The sequence below is a fragment of the Dysidea avara genome, chromosome 10 (genome assembly GCF_963678975.1).
Source record: "Dysidea avara chromosome 10, odDysAvar1.4, whole genome shotgun sequence".
Lineage (NCBI taxonomy): Eukaryota > Metazoa > Porifera > Demospongiae > Dictyoceratida > Dysideidae > Dysidea > Dysidea avara.
In genome coordinates this window covers 30,529,543-30,550,378 of record NC_089281.1, presented here as the reverse complement: position 1 = coordinate 30,550,378, position 20,836 = coordinate 30,529,543, and the positions used below count along the sequence as shown (strand labels likewise).

Here is a 20,836-nt window from a genome sequence, read left to right as displayed (position 1 = left end):
TCCGAGGTATAATGCATAGCAATATGTACATGTATAATTTATTTTACAAAATTAGGTTATGATACTAGTTATAAGTGTACAACATACAGTCTGTGAAGATTGAGCATGCCGATCTAAACAGCATTGCACTTGCCTTCGAAGCATCCTTCTTCTTCGTTGACGATACTTTTGCTGAGCACGCAATCTTCGCTCCGCAGCTTTCAATCGTCGTTGGCGATTAAGGCATTGTTGTTTTCTCAGTTGAATCAGTGTCCAGACGAAGAGAACAGCAGTAACAGTTAGAAAATGAACAGGAGCCATTATTAGCACTATTGCATAAGAAAACGTGATCAAGCGTGATGCAGCACTTTTAGCACAAACGGGCACACTTCATTTAAGGAATGGTGTAGTGTGAAAGGATTAAAGTGGATTCAATCCACTTATCTTGAAGCCATATGCAATTATGAATTGAATGCGCATTAGGTGTGAAAAGGCCTTTAGTACTCTCTGGCTTGCCTGGGATGTTAAAGTGAGTATATCTCGTTAAGACAGTGCATATATCTCGTTAACATTTTCAGCCACGAAATATATGCACTGTAAACAGTGCATATATCGTTAAGGCAGTGTGTATATCTCGTTAACTCAAGATACTGCACAGTTAGGTGTGCATATATCACATTAACCTATTCCAAGAAATCCTCACATTTCTTTGATGTACTTTGCTCTCTTTGTACCATTAAATAGTCACACATCTTTTGGTTGATTGTGGGAATAGGTTTATTTGTAGTTTCTCAAAGCATGTTGAGTAGTTCCTTTGACTGAAATGGAGCTGTTTTAATACAGGTGAGCTCTATAACACTGTTTTGATGAGTTCTAGACACCTGTCTCGATGTTACCTAATGTGCGCTAAGGTGAAGTGGTATTCATGTACAACTGTAATTTTATTCATGGATATAATTTATTCACGGTTATTATAGTAAATACCTAGAAGCACTTCCATCATCACTTGATGTTATGTACCATGTGCTAAATAGATTGAGCCATTGGTGGTGAAGCGGTATTCATGACTTACTCACTATTATTATAGTGAATACCTGGTAGCAGTTATAACAGCATTAAGGGTGCTAGCGGTTTTTGAAGCAATTCAAGGGACAACCCACATAACCGCATGCGGCTGTTACATCATAATTAGAAATATTACGCATACTCAAAGTATCCGTGTTAGGCGGCTGTGTTTTGTGCCAAAGAAATTGGCCAAGAAACAACCTGTTTTGTTTGAAAACCATCACAAAAATGATTGTCTGGGTGTCCTAGAGTGAATTAGCCTGAACGTAAGTGCTAGTTTTGAAGACACATGCGAGCGCAACCTGATTTGCAGCCAACACACGTTCTTCTTGTGTTTTCTCAAGTGATAGTGTATGCTGGTAAGTTATATTTGCAATTGTACACCTGTTCTTAGGTAGAGACGATGTTCCAGCTGGATTTATCACCCATTACAAGACACTGACTGTGCATTACGAGGCGTTACCTATTGAAGAGCAGGCTTGGCGGCTCCACAAGCAATAGGAAAGTGTCCCAGTGTGTAAAGAAAAGGAACAAGAGCTTTTCTTTTGTTCAGAACTTCATTTATAACTTGTTATTTGATAAAGTTGGCATTTGTGGTTTATCGGAATTTGTTGTAATAACTGGTTGGCACGCGCATGTTCTACACTGCATTGTAAACGGCAATATTCTGGAATACATGATAGTCGGATCTCTACCAAACTTTTCGTGAACCATTAGTGATAAATTTGCAAACTTTTACTGCATGGAATTATAATTGTTGCGATCCAGTTACAAGGCCCGGAAGTTGAAGTTCGCTCGCGGGCACTCACTCTTTGTTTTATAACTCAAGAAAGAAGAAGTGCAAAGACAAATCCCTGTGCTAAGTTTCCACAAGTTTATTGAAGAATCTTCACAGTGAATTTGATGCCTGTGCAAGCAGCCAGTATCTCGGAATAAGAAAAATGTATGGGTTAACTTTGAGGGACTATAGCGCGTGAATACAATCTTATACTTTGGTTTCTGTATAGTAGAAAGTTAGGTCTATCTTCGAAGCAGTAGTTTAGATTCCTGTGTCTTCCTTTTTGCTTGTATCAAAGGTAAAAACAACAGCATTTGTGTGGCTTCAAAAAGGCACTAGCACCCTTAAACCATCATTTATCAAGTCATGTTTGGATCTCTTGTGTCTTCCTTGCTCACTATATAAACCCACAATTGAACTTTTCATATGGTCATGTCGTTGCTCATACGTTTGAAGCCTTAGCACAGCAATGCCTTGTCGATATTCTTACGTTTTTTCCAGTGTCCATTATTGAAGTTCACAAAGTCCAACCCTCGTGTGAGTACGTATATATCAGGCAAAGCATGAGTGCCTGTGGTATACTAATATGTGCTACGTGGGTTAATCACCTACACGTGTGAGAAACTGCTGGCATGCTTCACGTGTATATTTATATTGGGCTTTTCGATAGTGGACACTGGAAACAATATATCAGTGAAAATGTACTGACCGTGCTAAACTAAGAGGATACTACCTTCAATGGACACATGCAAAATATATTTTGGGGTGTGCTTTGTTTATTGATTTGTTAACCCCTTGCAGTATCTTTTCTAAAGTCATGCAAAGTGACGAGATTGACAGCACTTACAAGTCTTCTGAAGACATTGCGTGAAATGGAAAAGTTGGCATCTAAGCCACTAAGTCAATGGGCAACCTACTCTACTACTTGTGCTAAGTTTGTCAAAGAGGGTTCGGGTTCAACCACTGAATATTATTACCAAGCTCAGAAAGTGAAGTGTTATGTCACTGCAGATGAATACTTTGTAGCACACTACAAGGACTATTGTAAAGGTGTACACTACAAGGACTATTGTAAAGGTGTACACTACAAGGACTATTGTAAAGGTGTAAGTCAGTGCATAAAGTCTCATCTAGAGTGGTCTGACCTTGAGTTAATGAGAGATATCATTGCTGTTTTGAACACTCAAGGTTGGGAGAAACTTCTGGAAGAAGGTAATCCCTTAGATGAAGTTTTGAGGTTGGTAACTAGATTCAAAGCGCCACTACAGGGAGCAGAAGCAGAAACTGGCGAGGTTCATCGAGAGTTTACTGAAATGATGGATTATGCTGCAAGTTTTATTTCTCTGTCAACTCTTGAGTACAGAAGTGATTGGTTGGAGTTATTCAATGCTCCAACTAAATATGATTGGCAAAGTGCTTTACTTCTTGTTCAACTATTGTTTTCCTTACCTGCATCGAATGGGACAGTTGAGAGGGTCTTTTCATTGAGCAATATAATCAAAACAGACAGACGGTCACTACTGTCTGCTGACTCTTTTGATGATCTTCTGTTATTGAATAGTAACAAAATTCCATTGACTAGCTTTGTGGCAGATCAAGCTATTGATCTGTGGTGGACTGACAAAACAAGGAGGCCAAATCAAAAACCTAGAAAAAAGTACAAAAAGCATAGTAAAGATGACAAGAATAGTAAAGTTATTATTTTGGATGATTCAGAGGACAGTGCTCCTGTACCTTCTAGTGAAAGTGAAGATGACAATGACTTTGACTGACTTAATGAATGGGATACTTTGATTGGTTGATTTGTTTCAGTTTTTACTTTATATTATGTCTGTATTGTTTCTACCTGCATTATATGTGACTACAGTATGCTGTTTATAAGTGTTACTAAGAAATCGTTCATGGGTGCAGTAGATTTGATCAAATAGCCATACAAAATAGATTTTGTGTGGCACCTATGGCCACACAAGTAAATCATGTTATTTTGAACTCTGGACTATTATGACATAGAGCATACTACAAATGCAGTGGCCTCCTGTGTTGTGTTGCACAATATCTGTGAACAATTAGGAGATGTATGCCAACCTGACTGGATCCATAGAACTGATACATCCGACAGCAGTACACCAGCTCTTCCACCTGTTGCAACAGTAGCTGACGGAAATGCTAGCAACATACGCAGTGCATTGAGCTAATATGTATGTGCACACCAGTAGATCACATGACATAAAATTATATTGATAACATGAACGCTTGTTGTTTTGACAAACTATTTATACAGTTGTACAGCATACTATTAATCAGATTGTACATTAGGGTCTAGTTCTGGATCATTATCCACACTACTTGGGTTGGTAAAGGATACACTACTGTAGTTAGGCATAAAATCCTGGCCAGGAAATGTAGGATTCCCTGCAGCATGCCTGTAGTATGGATAAACATGTGGGAAAGATGACATGGGGCCTGGGGTTGAGACATCGTCATGCTACTCATTTGAGTCATAAAACCGGTAAACATTGACATCATCATCTGAGCATGAAGGTCTTCATGTTCCCTCCTCTCTTTCTCTCTTCTGTCTTCAGACTCTAGCCACCTCCTCTCTCGTTCCTCAGCTTTCTTCTCTGCTTCCTCGTCAATTTTAGCTATCTTTGAGATCAAGTCTTCTGCATCTCCTCTCTTTCGCTTCTTGCCTTACTTTACTACAAAAACAAGCTACAACCAACCTCTTGTCTTTTCAAACTTTAACCGTTTATCTATTACACACACACATACATACATATAATTATGCCACAGCTATTCATTGCATTTTAATACATGCCTTGATCATCTACGGATTGCGCACTCTGGACTTTCTCCTTGTTTTGTAGTGGTGGTGGTGGTACCTCTTCAGTTGCTTCTGCCATATCATCAACTGTAGTAGTTGATCCTTCAACCACTGCCGATGTTGAAGAACACCTACTCTCCAGTGGATTGGAGTCATCGAGTTCTGTACACACGAAAGATATGATATGCTTGGGTGTGGTTTTAATACAGGGCATACCTTCTTGATCTCTAACACTGCTTCCTGAGGTGTTTACTATTATTACAGTGGGGTTAGATGTTGCCCGTACAGCTAGTATAGCATCTAGCTCCTCAAAGAATGGGAATGTTTTCCTATTGTTGCCCGTCCCACGATTATTATCCTTAACCTAGGAGAAATTTGCTTCACTATATTGAGTTAGCCATGGGTCTTTTACCTTGTTGTACTTAGCCTTTAAATTCTTCACCTTCGTGCGGCACTGCTTGTAATCAAAGTCGTATCCCCTCTCTTTCATACCTCCCGCTATTTCCTCAAAGATCGTTTTGTTCCTGCTAACCCCATCGAAGTTTTCTTGTATGTTTTGTTCTCCCCAGATAGCAATTAGGGCTCGTGTAGCATCCACGCTCCAACCTGCCGCCATAACACAAGTGTTGCACGAATCAATATTCCAAGATCACATGATATGGAGCGCCGTTAATCAGAAAGTGAATGCGCATCAGTCCGGCCAATTCACCTTGCAAAGTGGATTGACCTTAAGCTGGATTGAGAAGTGGATTGGGTCTAATCCGGATCAGGTGTGAAATGGTTGGATCCGGATTTTTAAGCAGATTCAAGTGTAGTGTGAAGAGGCCTTAACACTTTAGCTTATTGGCTAATTTGGGAAAATATTTAGGAAAAAAATTGGGGTTTCACTGGGGCATGAAAAATCTCTCAAACAAAGGGGTTAGGATGTCACTGTGATCCCTGCAATTGATTGGTTGCACTTGAGAGATGGCCTCTTTGTGCCATTATACAGTTACACATTTTAAGTTCAATTGTGGGATTAGGTTTATATGTAGTTTCTCAAAGCATGTTAAGTAGTTCCTTTCACTGAAATGGAGCTGTTTCTAATACAAGTAAGTTCTAGACACCTGTCTCAATGTTATGTAATGCACTAAGTAAATTGAGCCATTAGAGGTGAAGTGGTATTCATGTACAACTGTAATTTTGTTCATGGATATAATTTATTCATGATTATTATAGTAAATACCTGGAAGCACTTATAAGGGTGCTCTGTACTATTTACTTATGGATTCTGAGGCCAGCACAGCTGGAGTTTTGTTAGTGGATTCTTGTGGTCACCAGTAATTATCTAATTAGTCTGTGGCTTGTTTAATTGGATTCAGTGTGTACTTCAATCCCTCCCGCTATGGGGCACTATGGAGCAGACAATTTTATGATGAAATAAGTAGCCAGAAGTGAAAAATTTGAAGAAAGTAAACTAAGTCTTGTATCTTCTTCATCGCGGTGCAATGAATAAACTAACCCGTAATTGATCGACTATTACTCCGGTTACACAATTAAGCAACAATAACTGTGGTCAGAGAACAGATGTGCGCGCCTCAGTTTCTACACCTTGATGCTAAAATTAGAACTAGTCCATGATTTTTAAACCGATATGCTTTAAAACTTCAGATGGGTAACCATAGTATTTTTGCTGTAAAAGAGCTCTTGTCGTTTTTTGATAGGACTTTCTGGAGAGGAATGGCGTGGTGATAAAGAAGACTGATTAGTGAAAGCTCAAGTCCGGAAGAAGAGTGTCTAATGTTTGAGAAGTTAGAGGATAAAAGTAGAACCACACATTTGATTATATAGTCTTCAATAATGTATTGTAAACAATTTAAGGGTCTAAGCCATGAAATGTAAGTCTAGTTCTAATTTAAAGCAAAAAAGTATAACTCACGTTTGGCAATGAGTTAAAACATGGAGTTGAACTAAACTGTGCGCTGTTGATTCTTTATCTCAAGTAAAGTAGGTTTTGTAGAATTAGTTAGTCCATTTGTGAGAAGAATATTTTGTGGGAAGCCATACCGAAATAGTACAGAGCACCCTTAAACCATCATTATCAAGTCGCACTTCAATGTCCTGTGTCTCGATGTTACCCACCCCCGCTAAATAGATTGAGCCATTGGTGGTGAAGTGGTATTCATGAATGACTGTAATGGCTATAATTTACTCACGATTATTACAGTGAATACCTGGGAGCACTTATACCAGTGTTAAACCATCATTATCAAGTCGTGTTTCAATGTCCTGTGTCTCCTTGCAAACTGTATAAACCCACAATTGAACTTTCCGTATGCTTGCGTTGTTGCACGTACATTTGAACTCTACACCTTGTCATCGTTGTTTCCAAAGTCCACTATCAAAATTCGCAAAGCCGAATATAAATACACTCGTGAAACACACCAGCAGTTTCTCACACATGTAGGTGATTAACCCATGTGGTACATATTAGTTATACCATGAGCACTCACGCTCGTGGGATAACTATTACATATATACTTCTCATTCCAAGCATTCTCAGAAATCATCTGATTTCTTTGATAAAACTGTGTGATCTCCTCTGCTTTAATATAGTGTTACTTCACCGGATCGATAGTGGGTTTTAGTTTTGTAAAATGAGCTAAAGCATAGATAATGTGTGGACTTGGAGAAGAAGATAGTTTGTTGTTTTACTGAATAAAGAAGGTCACAGGTTAATTTATATTGCTGTTTTGATTGTATTTCTAGTCACTGGCGATGTCCAAACACTGAAAGTAGCACTTAATTGATTTGGCCATTAGTTTTAACATACTATATTTGACCGGTTAATAGCACGGCTCATGTAATAGCCGCCCCCGGATAGTAGCTGCTCTACAACCAAGAATTATTGTCATAAGAGCCTCCCTCGGATAAGAGTCGCAGCTGGTATCTGAACATACTGTTGCAAGTGTTGACTAGACACGTTTGAAGCAGAAAGCAGGCAAAAGGTTGCAGGAAATAGTGTGTTTGAGAGGAAGCTAAAATGAATGACAGTATTGACAGATGATTAAACAAGGTCAGTCACTTGTGAATCCATATAAGCACTGTGGGCTGCTACCACACAAGCTCATAGTAGCCACCCGCGGATAGTAGCCACCTTACAAAGTAGCCGCAGGGTTTTGCTTGCTGAAAGTTATAGTAGCTGCGGCTATTAACCAGTCAAACACGGTATTCACTGCTTTAGTTTATTCATGGCTAGTAAAGTAAGTACTTTAGTGCACTTGAATTGTCTTTATAGTGCTGTTTTGACACCTGGCGCAATGTCACATACACACACACACACACACACACACACACACACACACACACACACACACACACACACACACACACACACACACACACACACACACACACACACACACACACACACACACACACACACACACACACACACACACACACACACACACACACACACACACACACACACACACACACACACACACACACACACACACACACACACACACACACACACACACAAACACACACACACACACACACACACTGCACTTAATTGACTAGGCCATTATACCACTGCAAAGAAACATATTCACTACTTTAGTTTATTCATGGCTAGTATAGTAAGTACATTATATATAGTGCACTTAAGCTAATTGTGAGCTGTTCAGTTTGCATTTGGGCTTCCTGTGTTTAATTGCATGCCCACAATCGAAGCAATCTGCATGCTCGTGACGATACACTTACCTTCTTGTTGTTCTTACAATGTTATCCACAATCAAAATTCACATGGTGCCACATAAACACACTCGTGAAGTATTCCTACACACTTACAGGTGAGTCACTCAAGTGGAATATATTAGTTGTAACATGGGCACTTGTGGTTTGCCTGAAATATACACACTCGCACTCAGGCTGCACCGTCATGTTCGTGCGGCAAATCACTCGTGCCCATGTTACAACTACTACATATATGTATCAACGTTGAAACCGGGTCACTACTGCTGACCCGGATGACCCACTGACCCGGATGACCCACTGACCCGGATAGCAATCCGGATTAATTAAAGCCGAGACGTGTTTCGGCTAGTCTCGAGCGAGCGAACGAGTCTACATTTTCAGCGTTCGATTCGTGTTGAGTAAATATTGCAACTTTAGCCTAGCTGTAGGTTGAAGACCAAAAAAAAAAAAAAAAGGTCTTCACCTACTGACAATAGCTACCCTCACCATAGATACCCTCAATTTCGTGCTACATACTACACTTACTAACAAATGAGCGTGGCTGAGCGTATGTTGGTAATGCGATAAGTGGGCGTGGCTCACGAAAGAGCTACTCAATAGCGTTTATAAGTTTCCACGTCGTCAAACGAACAATTTCGTTTCTCACGTGATCCAATCCGGGTCAGACCCGGATAAATTGTAAACCGGGTCAGACCCGGATGACCCGGAGAAAATGTGACCCGGATGACCCGGATGACCCGACCCGGTTTCAACGCTGATATGTATATATGACTACACTGGTGTACTTTTTGTACAGAAAACTATGGAGCAAAATCCTTGAAAAGAGATTGATACTCCCTAATAGAACAGTCAGTAGAGAATGCAAATTACAACAGTGCCCACAACATAACCCATACTCTCTAACAGAACACTTTTAGTGAAATGCTTTAATAGAGCATTCACTAACTAAAATACTCCAAGATCATTAGAAACGTTGTTAACCTGAAAACATAATGGGACCACTGAAGAGCATAACTATGGGAAATTCCTGAAGAATTTTGGGCAATAATTTGTGCACATTTGACTCAGGCTTATTAGTCATGCTATTACAATAATAAGTAATGTGCACATTAGCAGGTCTTAAGTATGATCACCACTTCTAGCTTGTAACAGAACTTAACCCCATAAATGTAGAATCGTCTTTTAGTACTACCCTTTTAGTTGTAGTGACTCAACATTAACAATGTGGTCCTTGCTGTATTTTTGATTAGCTAACACAAACAAAATAAAAATCTTTAAAATGTGCCTACTATTGAAGCAGTAATCAGCCATGGATGGTATGGGCTGCTACAGGAAGTTTGATAACTAGTTTTCAGTCCTGTTATGCTGGCATAGCACTCTAGCCTACTATGCTTTTTATTACGCTGGCATATTTGCCAATTACCTCCAAATCAAAACTTGTAACACCTAATTTTCAAAATATTCCTGGGAGCATGCCCCCAGACCCCTCTAGCTTTAGCATGCTACACATGCAGAATGGACAGTGCATGCATCTCCAACATTAGCATTGCAAGGTCAACCTCACTTAGTTAGGAGTGCATAGGGTAATAAAGACCTTAGAAACTGTGATACTTTGTAAAATATACAGTTCCATCCCATTCATTAAAAAAAGTGCCACACACAATGACTGCTCTAGTGCTCTTTTAGAGTAATTGGCTACTTTATTAGAATTAGTAGGGATAGAGGGTACTTCTGTGCACCCTGGATCCACCGAATATCTACACACACCACACACTATATAGACACGTACCTCTTCTTGCACTTCTTCAGTAACTGGCATGTCCTGTATGAAGACATGTTACATAGTCTAGTTAAATATTACGTACCGGCTGAGGTGTTCTACCAGGGGGAATTCCTGGTGTTGCAATGGGTGTTTGATATGGAGGTGAGCCTGGCACAGCACTCTAACAACACAATTAAGTTATCATAATCGTAAAATAGCTAAATCTTAACTTACCTGCTCACGTTCAGCCATTATGTCAATAGGAGGTGAACTGAACACATCTTCATTAGTGCTACCTATAATGTCATTATACAGTGCTACGATAGCTGTAACATAATTATACAATGCTAGCTGTAATGTCATTAAACAGTGCTAGCTGTAATGTCATTATACAGTGCTAGCTGTAATGTTAATATACAGTATTACCTGTAATGTCATTAAACAGTGCTACCTGTACTGTCATTATGCAGTGCTACCTGTAATGTCATTATACATTGCTAGCTGTAATGTCATTATACATTGCTAGCTGTAATGTCATTATACAGTGTTATCCGTAATGTCATTATATAGTGCTAGCTGTAATGTCATTATACAGTGCTAGCTGTAATGTTATTATGCAGTGCTAGCTGTAATGTTAATATACAGTGCTACCTGTAATGTCATTATACAGTGCTAGCTGTAATGTCATTATACAGTGTTACCTGTAATGGCATTATACAGTGCTAGCTGTAATGTCATTATACAGTGCTAGCTGTAATGTCATTATATAGTGCTAGCTGTAATGTTAATATACAGTGCTAGCTGTAATGTCATTATACAGTGCTAGCTGTAATGTCATTATACAATGCTAGCTGTAATGTCATTATACAGTGCTAGCTGTAATGTCATTATACAGTGCTAGCTGTAATGTCATTATACAATGCTAGCTGTAATGTCATTATATAGTGCTAGCTGTAATGTCATTATACAGTGCTAGCTGTAATGTCATTATACAATGCTAGCTGTAATGTCATTATATAGTGCTATAGTATGTTCACATTGAGCTGAATCCTCAAAAACATTTAATAACTCATGGATGCAATTACACACTATCTTGAAATTTGGCTCATTTGTAGTACTGCTTGACCCGCTAAAAATATTTCAAAATCTTTTTGTTAAAATGTTTGACATAATATTTACAGTCAATCAAAATTTTCAAATACATTTCCTATGGGGAAGCCATATAAGTACAGTGTCCATTATAACCCTTTCCCGAACTTGTAATGGAGCCAAACCATACATGTCTGTTGTTGACACCTTTGCTGTTACCAATAATCATCTGGTTGGCTGAAATGTTAACTCTGTTGAGAAAAAATCCACTTTTAATTTTTAGCTGTTTTTCAGGATTCAGCTGAACGTGAACGTACTATAGCTGTAATGTCATTATACAGTGCTAGCTGTAATGTCATTATACAATGCTAGCTGTAATGTCATTATACAGTGCTAGCTGTAATGTCATTATACAGTGCTAGCTGTAATGTCATTATACAGTGCTAGCTGTAATGTCATTATACAGTGCTAGCTGTAATGTCATTATACAGTGCTACCTGTAATGTCATTATACAATGCTAGCTGTAATGTCATTATACAGTGCTACCTGTAATGTTATTATACAGTGCTACCTGTAACATCATTATACAGTTCTAGCTGTAATGTTTTTAACATCTCAGGCAAGCTACAGACTCCAATATTTTTAGCTTGCAGGCTAATTTGGGAACAAAATTGGGTAAGCCCAGGATTTCCCTGGGGCATGCAAAATCTCTCAGACAAAAAAGGGGTACTGCCACTGTTAATATCTGTTTGATTAGCTGCATCTGAGAGATAGCTATGCCAATCAGCATTACAGTTGTTCTTCAAGCAGTACTACTGCACCCAATTTCCCCCAAATTAAAGATTCTGTAGCTGCTGGGTGTATCCATAATGTATGTAAAATTATATAAAGTAAAACTAGCACATAATGTGTAGCAATTACAAATTCCTCAGCAATAACTGCTGTAGTATACTGTCACTACAACTATGAAGTTTGGTTTTGCTGCAACACAAAGCTTACTGATACAAGTACTAGCTGATACATAGGACTTGCTGCTACACAAAGCTTACTGATACAAGTACTAGTTGATACAGAGGACTTGCCGCTACACAAAGCTTACTGATACAAGTGCTAGCTGATACATAGGACTTGCTGCTACACAAAGCTTACTGATACAAGTGCTACCTAATACATAGGACTTGCTGCTACACAAAGCTTACTGATACAAGTGCTAGCTAATACATAGGACTTGCCGCTACACAAAGCTTACTGATACAAGTGCTAGCTAATACATAGGACTTGCTGCTACACAAAGCTTACTGATACAAGTACTAGCTGATACAGAGGACTTGCTGCTACACAAAGCTTACTGATACAAGTGCTAGCTGATACAGAGGACTTGCTGCTACACAAAGCTTACTGATACAAGTACTAGCTGATACATAGGACTTGCTGCTACACAAAGCTTACTGATACAAGTACTAGCTGACACATAGGACTTGCTGCTACACAAAGCTTACTGATACAAGTACTAGCTGATACATAGGACTTGCTGCTACACAAAGCTTACTGATACAAGTGCTAGCTGATACATAGGACTTGCTGCTACACAAAGCTTACTGATACAAGTGCTAGCTGATACATAGGACTTGCTGCTACACAAAGCTTACTGATACAAGTACTAGCTGATACATAGGACTTGCTGCTACACAAAGCTTACTGATACAAGTGCTAGCTGATACATAGGACTTGCTGCTACACAAAGCTTACTGATACAAGTGCTAGCTGATACATAGGACTTGCTGCTACACAAAGCTTACTGATACAAGTACTAGCTGATACATAGGACTTGCTGCTACACAAAGCTTACTGATACAAGTGCTAGCTAATACATAGGACTTGCTGCTACACAAAGCTTACTGATACAAGTGCTAGCTGATACAGAGGACTTGCTGCTACACAAAGCTTACTGATACAAGTACTAGCTGATACAGAGGACTTGCTGCTACACAAAGCTTACTGATACAAGTACTAGCTGATACATAGGACTTGCTGCTACACAAAGCTTACTGATACAAGTACTAGCTGATACATAGGACTTGCTGCTACACAAAGCTTACTGATACAAGTGCTAGCTGATACATAGGACTTGCTGCTACACAAAGCTTACTGATACAAGTACTAGCTGATACATAGGACTTGCTGCTACACAAAGCTTACTGATACAAGTACTAGCTGATACATAGGACTTGCTGCTACACAAAGCTTACTGATACAAGTGCTAGCTGATACATAGGACTTGCTGCTACACAAAGCTTACTGATACAAGTGCTAGCTAATACATAGGACTTGCTGCTACACAAAGCTTACTGATACAAGTACTAGTTGATACAGAGGACTTGCTGCTACACAAAGCTTACTGATACAAGTACTAGCTGATACATAGGATTTGCTGCTACACAAAGCTTACTGATACAAGTACTAGTTGATACAGAGGACTTGCTGCTACACAAAGCTTACTGATACAAGTACTAGCTGATGCATAGGACTTGCTGCTACACAAAGCTTACTGATACAAGTACTAGCTGATGCATAGGACTTGCTGCTACACAAAGCTTACTGATACAAGTGCTAGCTGATACATAGGACTTGCTGCTACACAAAGCTTACTGATACAAGTACTAGCTGATACATAGGACTTGCTGCTACACAAAGCTTACTGATACAAGTGCTAGCTGATACATAGGACTTGCTGCTACACAAAGCTTACTGATACAAGTGCTAGCTGATACATAGGACTTGCTGCTACACAAAGCTTACTGATACAAGTACTAGCTGATACATAGGACTTGCTGCTACACAAAGCTTACTGATACAAGTGCTAGCTAATACATAGGACTTGCTGCTACACAAAGCTTACTGATACAAGTGCTAGCTGATACAGAGGACTTGCTGCTACACAAAGCTTACTGATACAAGTACTAGCTGATACAGAGGACTTGCTGCTACACAAAGCTTACTGATACAAGTACTAGTTGATACATAGGACTTGCTGCTACACAAAGCTTACTGATACAAGTGCTAGCTAATACATAGGACTTGCCGCTACACAAAGCTTACTGATACAAGTGCTAGCTAATACATAGGACTTGCTGCTACACAAAGCTTACTGATACAAGTACTAGCTGATACAGAGGACTTGCTGCTACACAAAGCTTACTGATACAAGTGCTAGCTGATACAGAGGACTTGCTGCTACACAAAGCTTACTGATACAAGTACTAGCTGATACATAGGACTTGCTGCTACACAAAGCTTACTGATACAAGTACTAGCTGACACATAGGACTTGCTGCTACACAAAGCTTACTGATACAAGTACTAGCTGATACATAGGACTTGCTGCTACACAAAGCTTACTGATACAAGTGCTAGCTGATACATAGGACTTGCTGCTACACAAAGCTTACTGATACAAGTGCTAGCTGATACATAGGACTTGCTGCTACACAAAGCTTACTGATACAAGTACTAGCTGATACATAGGACTTGCTGCTACACAAAGCTTACTGATACAAGTGCTAGCTGATACATAGGACTTGCTGCTACACAAAGCTTACTGATACAAGTGCTAGCTGATACATAGGACTTGCTGCTACACAAAGCTTACTGATACAAGTACTAGCTGATACATAGGACTTGCTGCTACACAAAGCTTACTGATACAAGTGCTAGCTAATACATAGGACTTGCTGCTACACAAAGCTTACTGATACAAGTGCTAGCTGATACAGAGGACTTGCTGCTACACAAAGCTTACTGATACAAGTACTAGCTGATACAGAGGACTTGCTGCTACACAAAGCTTACTGATACAAGTACTAGCTGATACATAGGACTTGCTGCTACACAAAGCTTACTGATACAAGTACTAGCTGATACATAGGACTTGCTGCTACACAAAGCTTACTGATACAAGTGCTAGCTGATACATAGGACTTGCTGCTACACAAAGCTTACTGATACAAGTACTAGCTGATACATAGGACTTGCTGCTACACAAAGCTTACTGATACAAGTACTAGCTGATACATAGGACTTGCTGCTACACAAAGCTTACTGATACAAGTGCTAGCTGATACATAGGACTTGCTGCTACACAAAGCTTACTGATACAAGTGCTAGCTAATACATAGGACTTGCTGCTACACAAAGCTTACTGATACAAGTACTAGTTGATACAGAGGACTTGCTGCTACACAAAGCTTACTGATACAAGTACTAGCTGATACATAGGATTTGCTGCTACACAAAGCTTACTGATACAAGTACTAGTTGATACAGAGGACTTGCTGCTACACAAAGCTTACTGATACAAGTACTAGCTGATGCATAGGACTTGCTGCTACACAAAGCTTACTGATACAAGTACTAGCTGATGCATAGGACTTGCTGCTACACAAAGCTTACTGATACAAGTGCTAGCTGATACATAGGACTTGCTGCTACACAAAGCTTACTGATACAAGTACTAGCTGATACATAGGACTTGCTGCTACACAAAGCTTACTGATACAAGTGCTAGCTGATACATAGGACTTGCTGCTACACAAAGCTTACTGATACAAGTGCTAGCTGATACATAGGACTTGCTGCTACACAAAGCTTACTGATACAAGTACTAGCTGATACATAGGACTTGCTGCTACACAAAGCTTACTGATACAAGTGCTAGCTAATACATAGGACTTGCTGCTACACAAAGCTTACTGATACAAGTGCTAGCTGATACAGAGGACTTGCTGCTACACAAAGCTTACTGATACAAGTACTAGCTGATACAGAGGACTTGCTGCTACACAAAGCTTACTGATACAAGTACTAGCTGATACATAGGACTTGCTGCTACACAAAGCTTACTGATACAAGTACTAGCTGATACATAGGACTTGCTGCTACACAAAGCTTACTGATACAAGTGCTAGCTGATACATAGGACTTGCTGCTACACAAAGCTTACTGATACAAGTACTAGCTGATACATAGGACTTGCTGCTACACAAAGCTTACTGATACAAGTACTAGCTGATACATAGGACTTGCTGCTACACAAAGCTTACTGATACAAGTGCTAGCTGATACATAGGACTTGCTGCTACACAAAGCTTACTGATACAAGTGCTAGCTAATACATAGGACTTGCTGCTACACAAAGCTTACTGATACAAGTACTAGTTGATACAGAGGACTTGCTGCTACACAAAGCTTACTGATACAAGTACTAGCTGATACATAGGATTTGCTGCTACACAAAGCTTACTGATACAAGTACTAGTTGATACAGAGGACTTGCTGCTACACAAAGCTTACTGATACAAGTACTAGCTGATGCATAGGACTTGCTGCTACACAAAGCTTACTGATACAAGTACTAGCTGATGCATAGGACTTGCTGCTACACAAAGCTTACTGATACAAGTACTAGCTGATACATAGGACTTGCTGCTACACAAAGCTTACTGATACAAGTACTAGCTGATACATAGGACTTGCTGCTACACAAAGCTTACTGATACAAATGCTAGCTGATACACAAGACTTGCTGATACAAGAGACATAGTGATACAAGCACAATGCAAGCACCTTGGAACACTCCAATCACTGTAACCAGCTACTGATCATGAGGCAGACTGAACACTAGGTGCCAATACAAGGAGTTAACTGACAGGTGCTACAGTGGTTCTAAGAGACCTTGTACAACAACAAACAAGTGAAAATCATGTGCACAAGATTTCGTCTAATCAAATTAATTCATTTTTGAAGTTCAAACAATAATTACCACACGTCACATCTTGTTGCCATGCAAGGTCTCTTAGAACCGCTGTACAAGTCGTGGCTTATGACAGTGTGAAGCTGTTATCCCATAGCATGCAAAGAGGTGATGCAATGCTTTGTTAGCACATTCCAACTGGGTTGGGCCTGTTTGCAAGTGATTGCACCATGCACTCCCATAGTGCCTGTTCTGTTAATTAACTTCAATTTACCATAGTAAATTTGTATGCTATATCTATAGTATTTGTGTTTTGTACTCTTCTTCTTTTGCTCACAGGGCCGCTCCACTGAAAATCAGTATTTGGTTACTGAGTGGACCCCCTGTTTAAAAATTACAATTACAATTACAAGTGATAAGATGTGAAGATATAACCCCATCACAGTGTTATGATATAACCCATCACAGTAGCATTAAGAACCTGTATGGAAAACGGGTTATTAATTAACTGGTATTGTCTAGGCCAATTATTGGCTAATAGGGTTTTGCCCACCCACTTGGTAAACCATAAATTACCCCTGCTGACAAGTGTTAACATCATAACATAACCTCAAAGCATGTGTAAATACATGTATGTTAGATACCCACTGGAGGTTTTTTAGTAGGGTTGACAACCCGAGGGCACGATTTGGTCACCGAGGCGTAGCATTAATTAGTGACCGGGGCGCAGCCGAGGTCACTAATTAATGCCCGCCAAGGTACCAAACCAAGCACAAGGGTTTCAACCTACTAAAAAACAACAGTGGGTATCTAACCTATTTAGAAAGCAGCTCGTTACCAGCACTGACAAAAGAAGCACAGAGTCACGCTTGGTAAAGGCCTTTTCAGCAGCGGCGGCTCAGTTTGTCATGCTAGGTAAGGTCCTTTTCAGTGGCGGCGGCTCAGATGCCAGTTTAGTGTCAATGGCTATCACGCTAGGTAAGGTCCTTTTCAGCGGCGCCGGCTCAGTGGCCAGTTTAGTGTTGTTTTAGCAGCTGTTATTTATTTCCAAGGCTTGTTTACTAATATATCTAATACTAAGAAGCGACAAGCCGGCCACAAAACGAGACGCTTTATAACAACTGGCCACAAAGCGACAAGCCTTATTACAACTGGCCACCAGAAGCGACAAGCTTTATAACAACTGACCACAAAGCAACAAGCTTTATAACTGGCCACAGAGTGACAAATGTTACAAACAGGTGCAATAGCACAGCTGAAGTGTGTTAATGGTTTAATGGCAACAGTGCTGACAAGCAGATGAACACAAATGTACTTGCTGTAAACTCGGCAATACCAGTAGTTTCACTGATGGTTAGCAAATTGTGAATGTGGAACATTGTTGGGGTAGCTGTAATATGCATCAAGTAGATGGCTTACTCAGTTTGACAGCTAGCTTGGTCAAGTGCTGGTATGGCTGATGAAGGTAAAAACCCAAATCTCACCATACAACCACTAATTAAATCAGTGACATAGAAAACCCTTTGAAGTGTTGTTAAATTTTACCATAACAGTCTGACGTGACAAGAGGTCTCTAAATGAAACTTAGAGCTCTCACCTCAGGTCTCTAAGTGGTATTAATAACCTCATTAACTGTGTTAATATCAAAGAGAACTGCTTTCTAACTGGTTTTAGAAACTCTGCAGGTTCACAGTACTACGCAGTGTTAAGATATAACCCCGACACAGTGTTAAGATATAACCCCATCACAGTGTTAAGATATAACCCCATCACAGTGTTAAGATATAACCCCATCACAATGTTAAGATATAACCCTTTCACAGTGTTAAAATATAACCCTGACACAGTGTTATGATATAACCCCGCACAGTGTTAAGATATAACCCCATCAGTGTTAAGATAATCCCAACACAGTGTTATGATATAACCCCATCACAGTGCTTTATGGTATAACCCTAAACACAAACTAGTAGACTCACTGGAGTGCTCATTGTCTTCATATTTAGAGTAGTAATATTCATGAGCTACCAGCAATGTAATAAGCATCTTATCTGCAGTGGTCATCATCCGGGAATGTCTGTTATGACAACATTGACATGCACACAAAGACAGAAGGGAATTACCTTCCTTTAATGGCCAGTAGCTTTGTGTTCACTAGTAACATGGCATAGACTACATTACGCACACCACCACTATAAAACAAAGACACTTCTAAATACAAATAATGATACAGTATTACACAAAAACGGCCTAATGTATTTTGTGGACTGGACTCGTAGACTGGACTCCACGCACTGAGCTGGAAACAGCTTTTAAACAATAATCCAGACATTATCCATCTTTTGCAACACTGGAGTCACCACTATCGAGCTACAACTGCTGATACTGCTCTTCCTTTCAAGTCAACAAACTAGCGCGTGCAGTAATTAATTAGAATACACTTACAATACACGAGTGCTAGCAGCATCATAGAGGCTATTGTTGTAGCATAGATGTTTTCTTTATTACTTTAGTACTAGTGCTAGGGTTGTAGAGATGAGCCAGTAATATTTAGTAATAATTCTTAGCAGGGTAGCTATAGGTGGCACCACCCGGCAAGGTGATGGGGCTATGCAAATAAACTGGCTCATCACCACTACCCCAACACTAGTGCTAAGTACTGGAGCAACAAAGGGAAAACAACAATAGCCTCTACCACGTTTTATCACTGCTAGTACTTGTGTATCGTAAGTGTATTCTAATTAATTAGTGCATGCGCTAGTTTGTTGACTTGTAAGGAAGAGCAGTATCAGCAGTTGTAGCTTGATAGTGGTGTCTCCAGTGTTGCAAGAGATGGATAATATCTGGATTATTGTTTAAAAGCTGTCTCCAGCTCAGTGCGTGAATCCAGTCCACGAGTCTAGTAGTCCGTGAGTCCAGTCCACAATATACATTAGGCCTACAAAAACAGTGGCTATTCTTGACATGTACAACATAATACATTGAAGCACCATCATAATAATAGTAATAGTAGGATGAGGGTGTCTAATGCTTGATGTCGCGTAGCATCATTGGTGTGACTTGTGTAAGGGTATAGGGCTGTGTAAAATGATTGCATGAAAGCAAAAGGGCTTCACAATGTTTTACTTAAGCATAATCCAATGTTTTGTTGTATATCCTAGACTTGACAAAAGGAGCCAATCGTCACTTTGCACAAGTCACACCAACGATGCCACACAACATCCAGCGTAGTAGAATTGATATTTTGGCAACTACTGATAGTGGTATCAGTGTGCAAAACAACTTTTCAGACATGTGCTGACATACTGTCAGGCCATTGTGAAAGTTGAGTGAACATCAAAAGATTTGACTGGACTTTATAACCTCAACCACTCACTGACACTACAGTATTGTAAAGGGTAAGTACTGGTCACATAAAAGAGCTTATATGGAATTGATTACATTTCAAAATGCTTGGATCACATATCAATGTGTTTGGCCTAGTTTTCCATATTTCAGCAATTTGTAGAACAATAAAATAAAATAGTGATGTCCCGTCTGGTACCCTGTAAGTGCCCTCACGAGATCATACCCATCGGCCATTTCCTTGCTCAGCAACACGTGTAGCACAATGTCGACCTACTCCTCTCCGGAACATCGCCACAACAACAAGTCATTGTCGGCAGAGTTCTCCCAACGATTTTGCCAACATCACTACTTTGCTGACCGACTTACAGAGCCAGATATCGGAAGACTTCAAGACGGTCTAGCACAACATCAATTCCGTCTCGCAACAAGTCACTCAGTTGGAATCAACTGCCCAGCCAGTCACAACTAGTGGTGAGCAGAGTCACTCCAACGCTACT

At 39.8% G+C, this 20,836-nt stretch overlaps 2 protein-coding genes across 3 annotated transcripts in view; both read right to left on the bottom strand.

Moving 5' to 3' along the window:
- The window catches only part of LOC136269401 (BLOC-3 complex member HPS1-like), a 150,460-nt gene that overhangs the window by 82,297 nt on the left and 47,327 nt on the right, over positions 1-20,836 (bottom strand). For both annotated transcript variants that reach the window (XM_066064952.1, XM_066064951.1), the window contains exons 7-11: positions 19,115-19,183; positions 18,971-19,068; positions 10,387-10,448; positions 10,256-10,333; positions 10,180-10,212 (exon numbers count right to left, since the gene is read on the bottom strand). In XM_066064952.1, coding sequence (XP_065921024.1) covers positions 10,180-10,212; positions 10,256-10,333; positions 10,387-10,448; positions 18,971-19,068; positions 19,115-19,183 — 340 coding nt within the window. The remainder of the gene's footprint in view (positions 1-10,179; positions 10,213-10,255; positions 10,334-10,386; positions 10,449-18,970; positions 19,069-19,114; positions 19,184-20,836) is intronic.
- On the bottom strand, positions 3,445-5,434 carry LOC136236114 (zinc finger and SCAN domain-containing protein 29-like). The gene is made up of 6 exons (XM_066026213.1): positions 5,059-5,434; positions 4,863-5,010; positions 4,641-4,808; positions 4,546-4,575; positions 3,908-3,988; positions 3,445-3,469 (listed from the first exon to the last, which is right to left on the bottom strand). The coding sequence occupies exons 1-6, from the start codon at positions 5,260-5,262 to the stop codon at positions 3,462-3,464; spliced, it is 639 nt and encodes a 212-aa protein (XP_065882285.1). The 5' UTR covers positions 5,263-5,434; the 3' UTR covers positions 3,445-3,461.

Coding starts and splice junctions, on each gene's coding strand:
- LOC136236114 (XM_066026213.1), bottom strand. CDS start 5,262: ATGGCGGCAGGTTGGAGCGTGGATGCTACACGAGCCCTAATTGCTATC. Junction 5,011..5,058: donor TAAAGGCTAAGTACAACAAG/GTAAAAGACCCA, acceptor AATTTCTCCTAG/GTTAAGGATAATAATCGTGG. Junction 4,576..4,640: donor GCAATCCGTAGATGATCAAG/GCATGTATTAAA, acceptor TGTGTGTAATAG/ATAAACGGTTAAAGTTTGAA.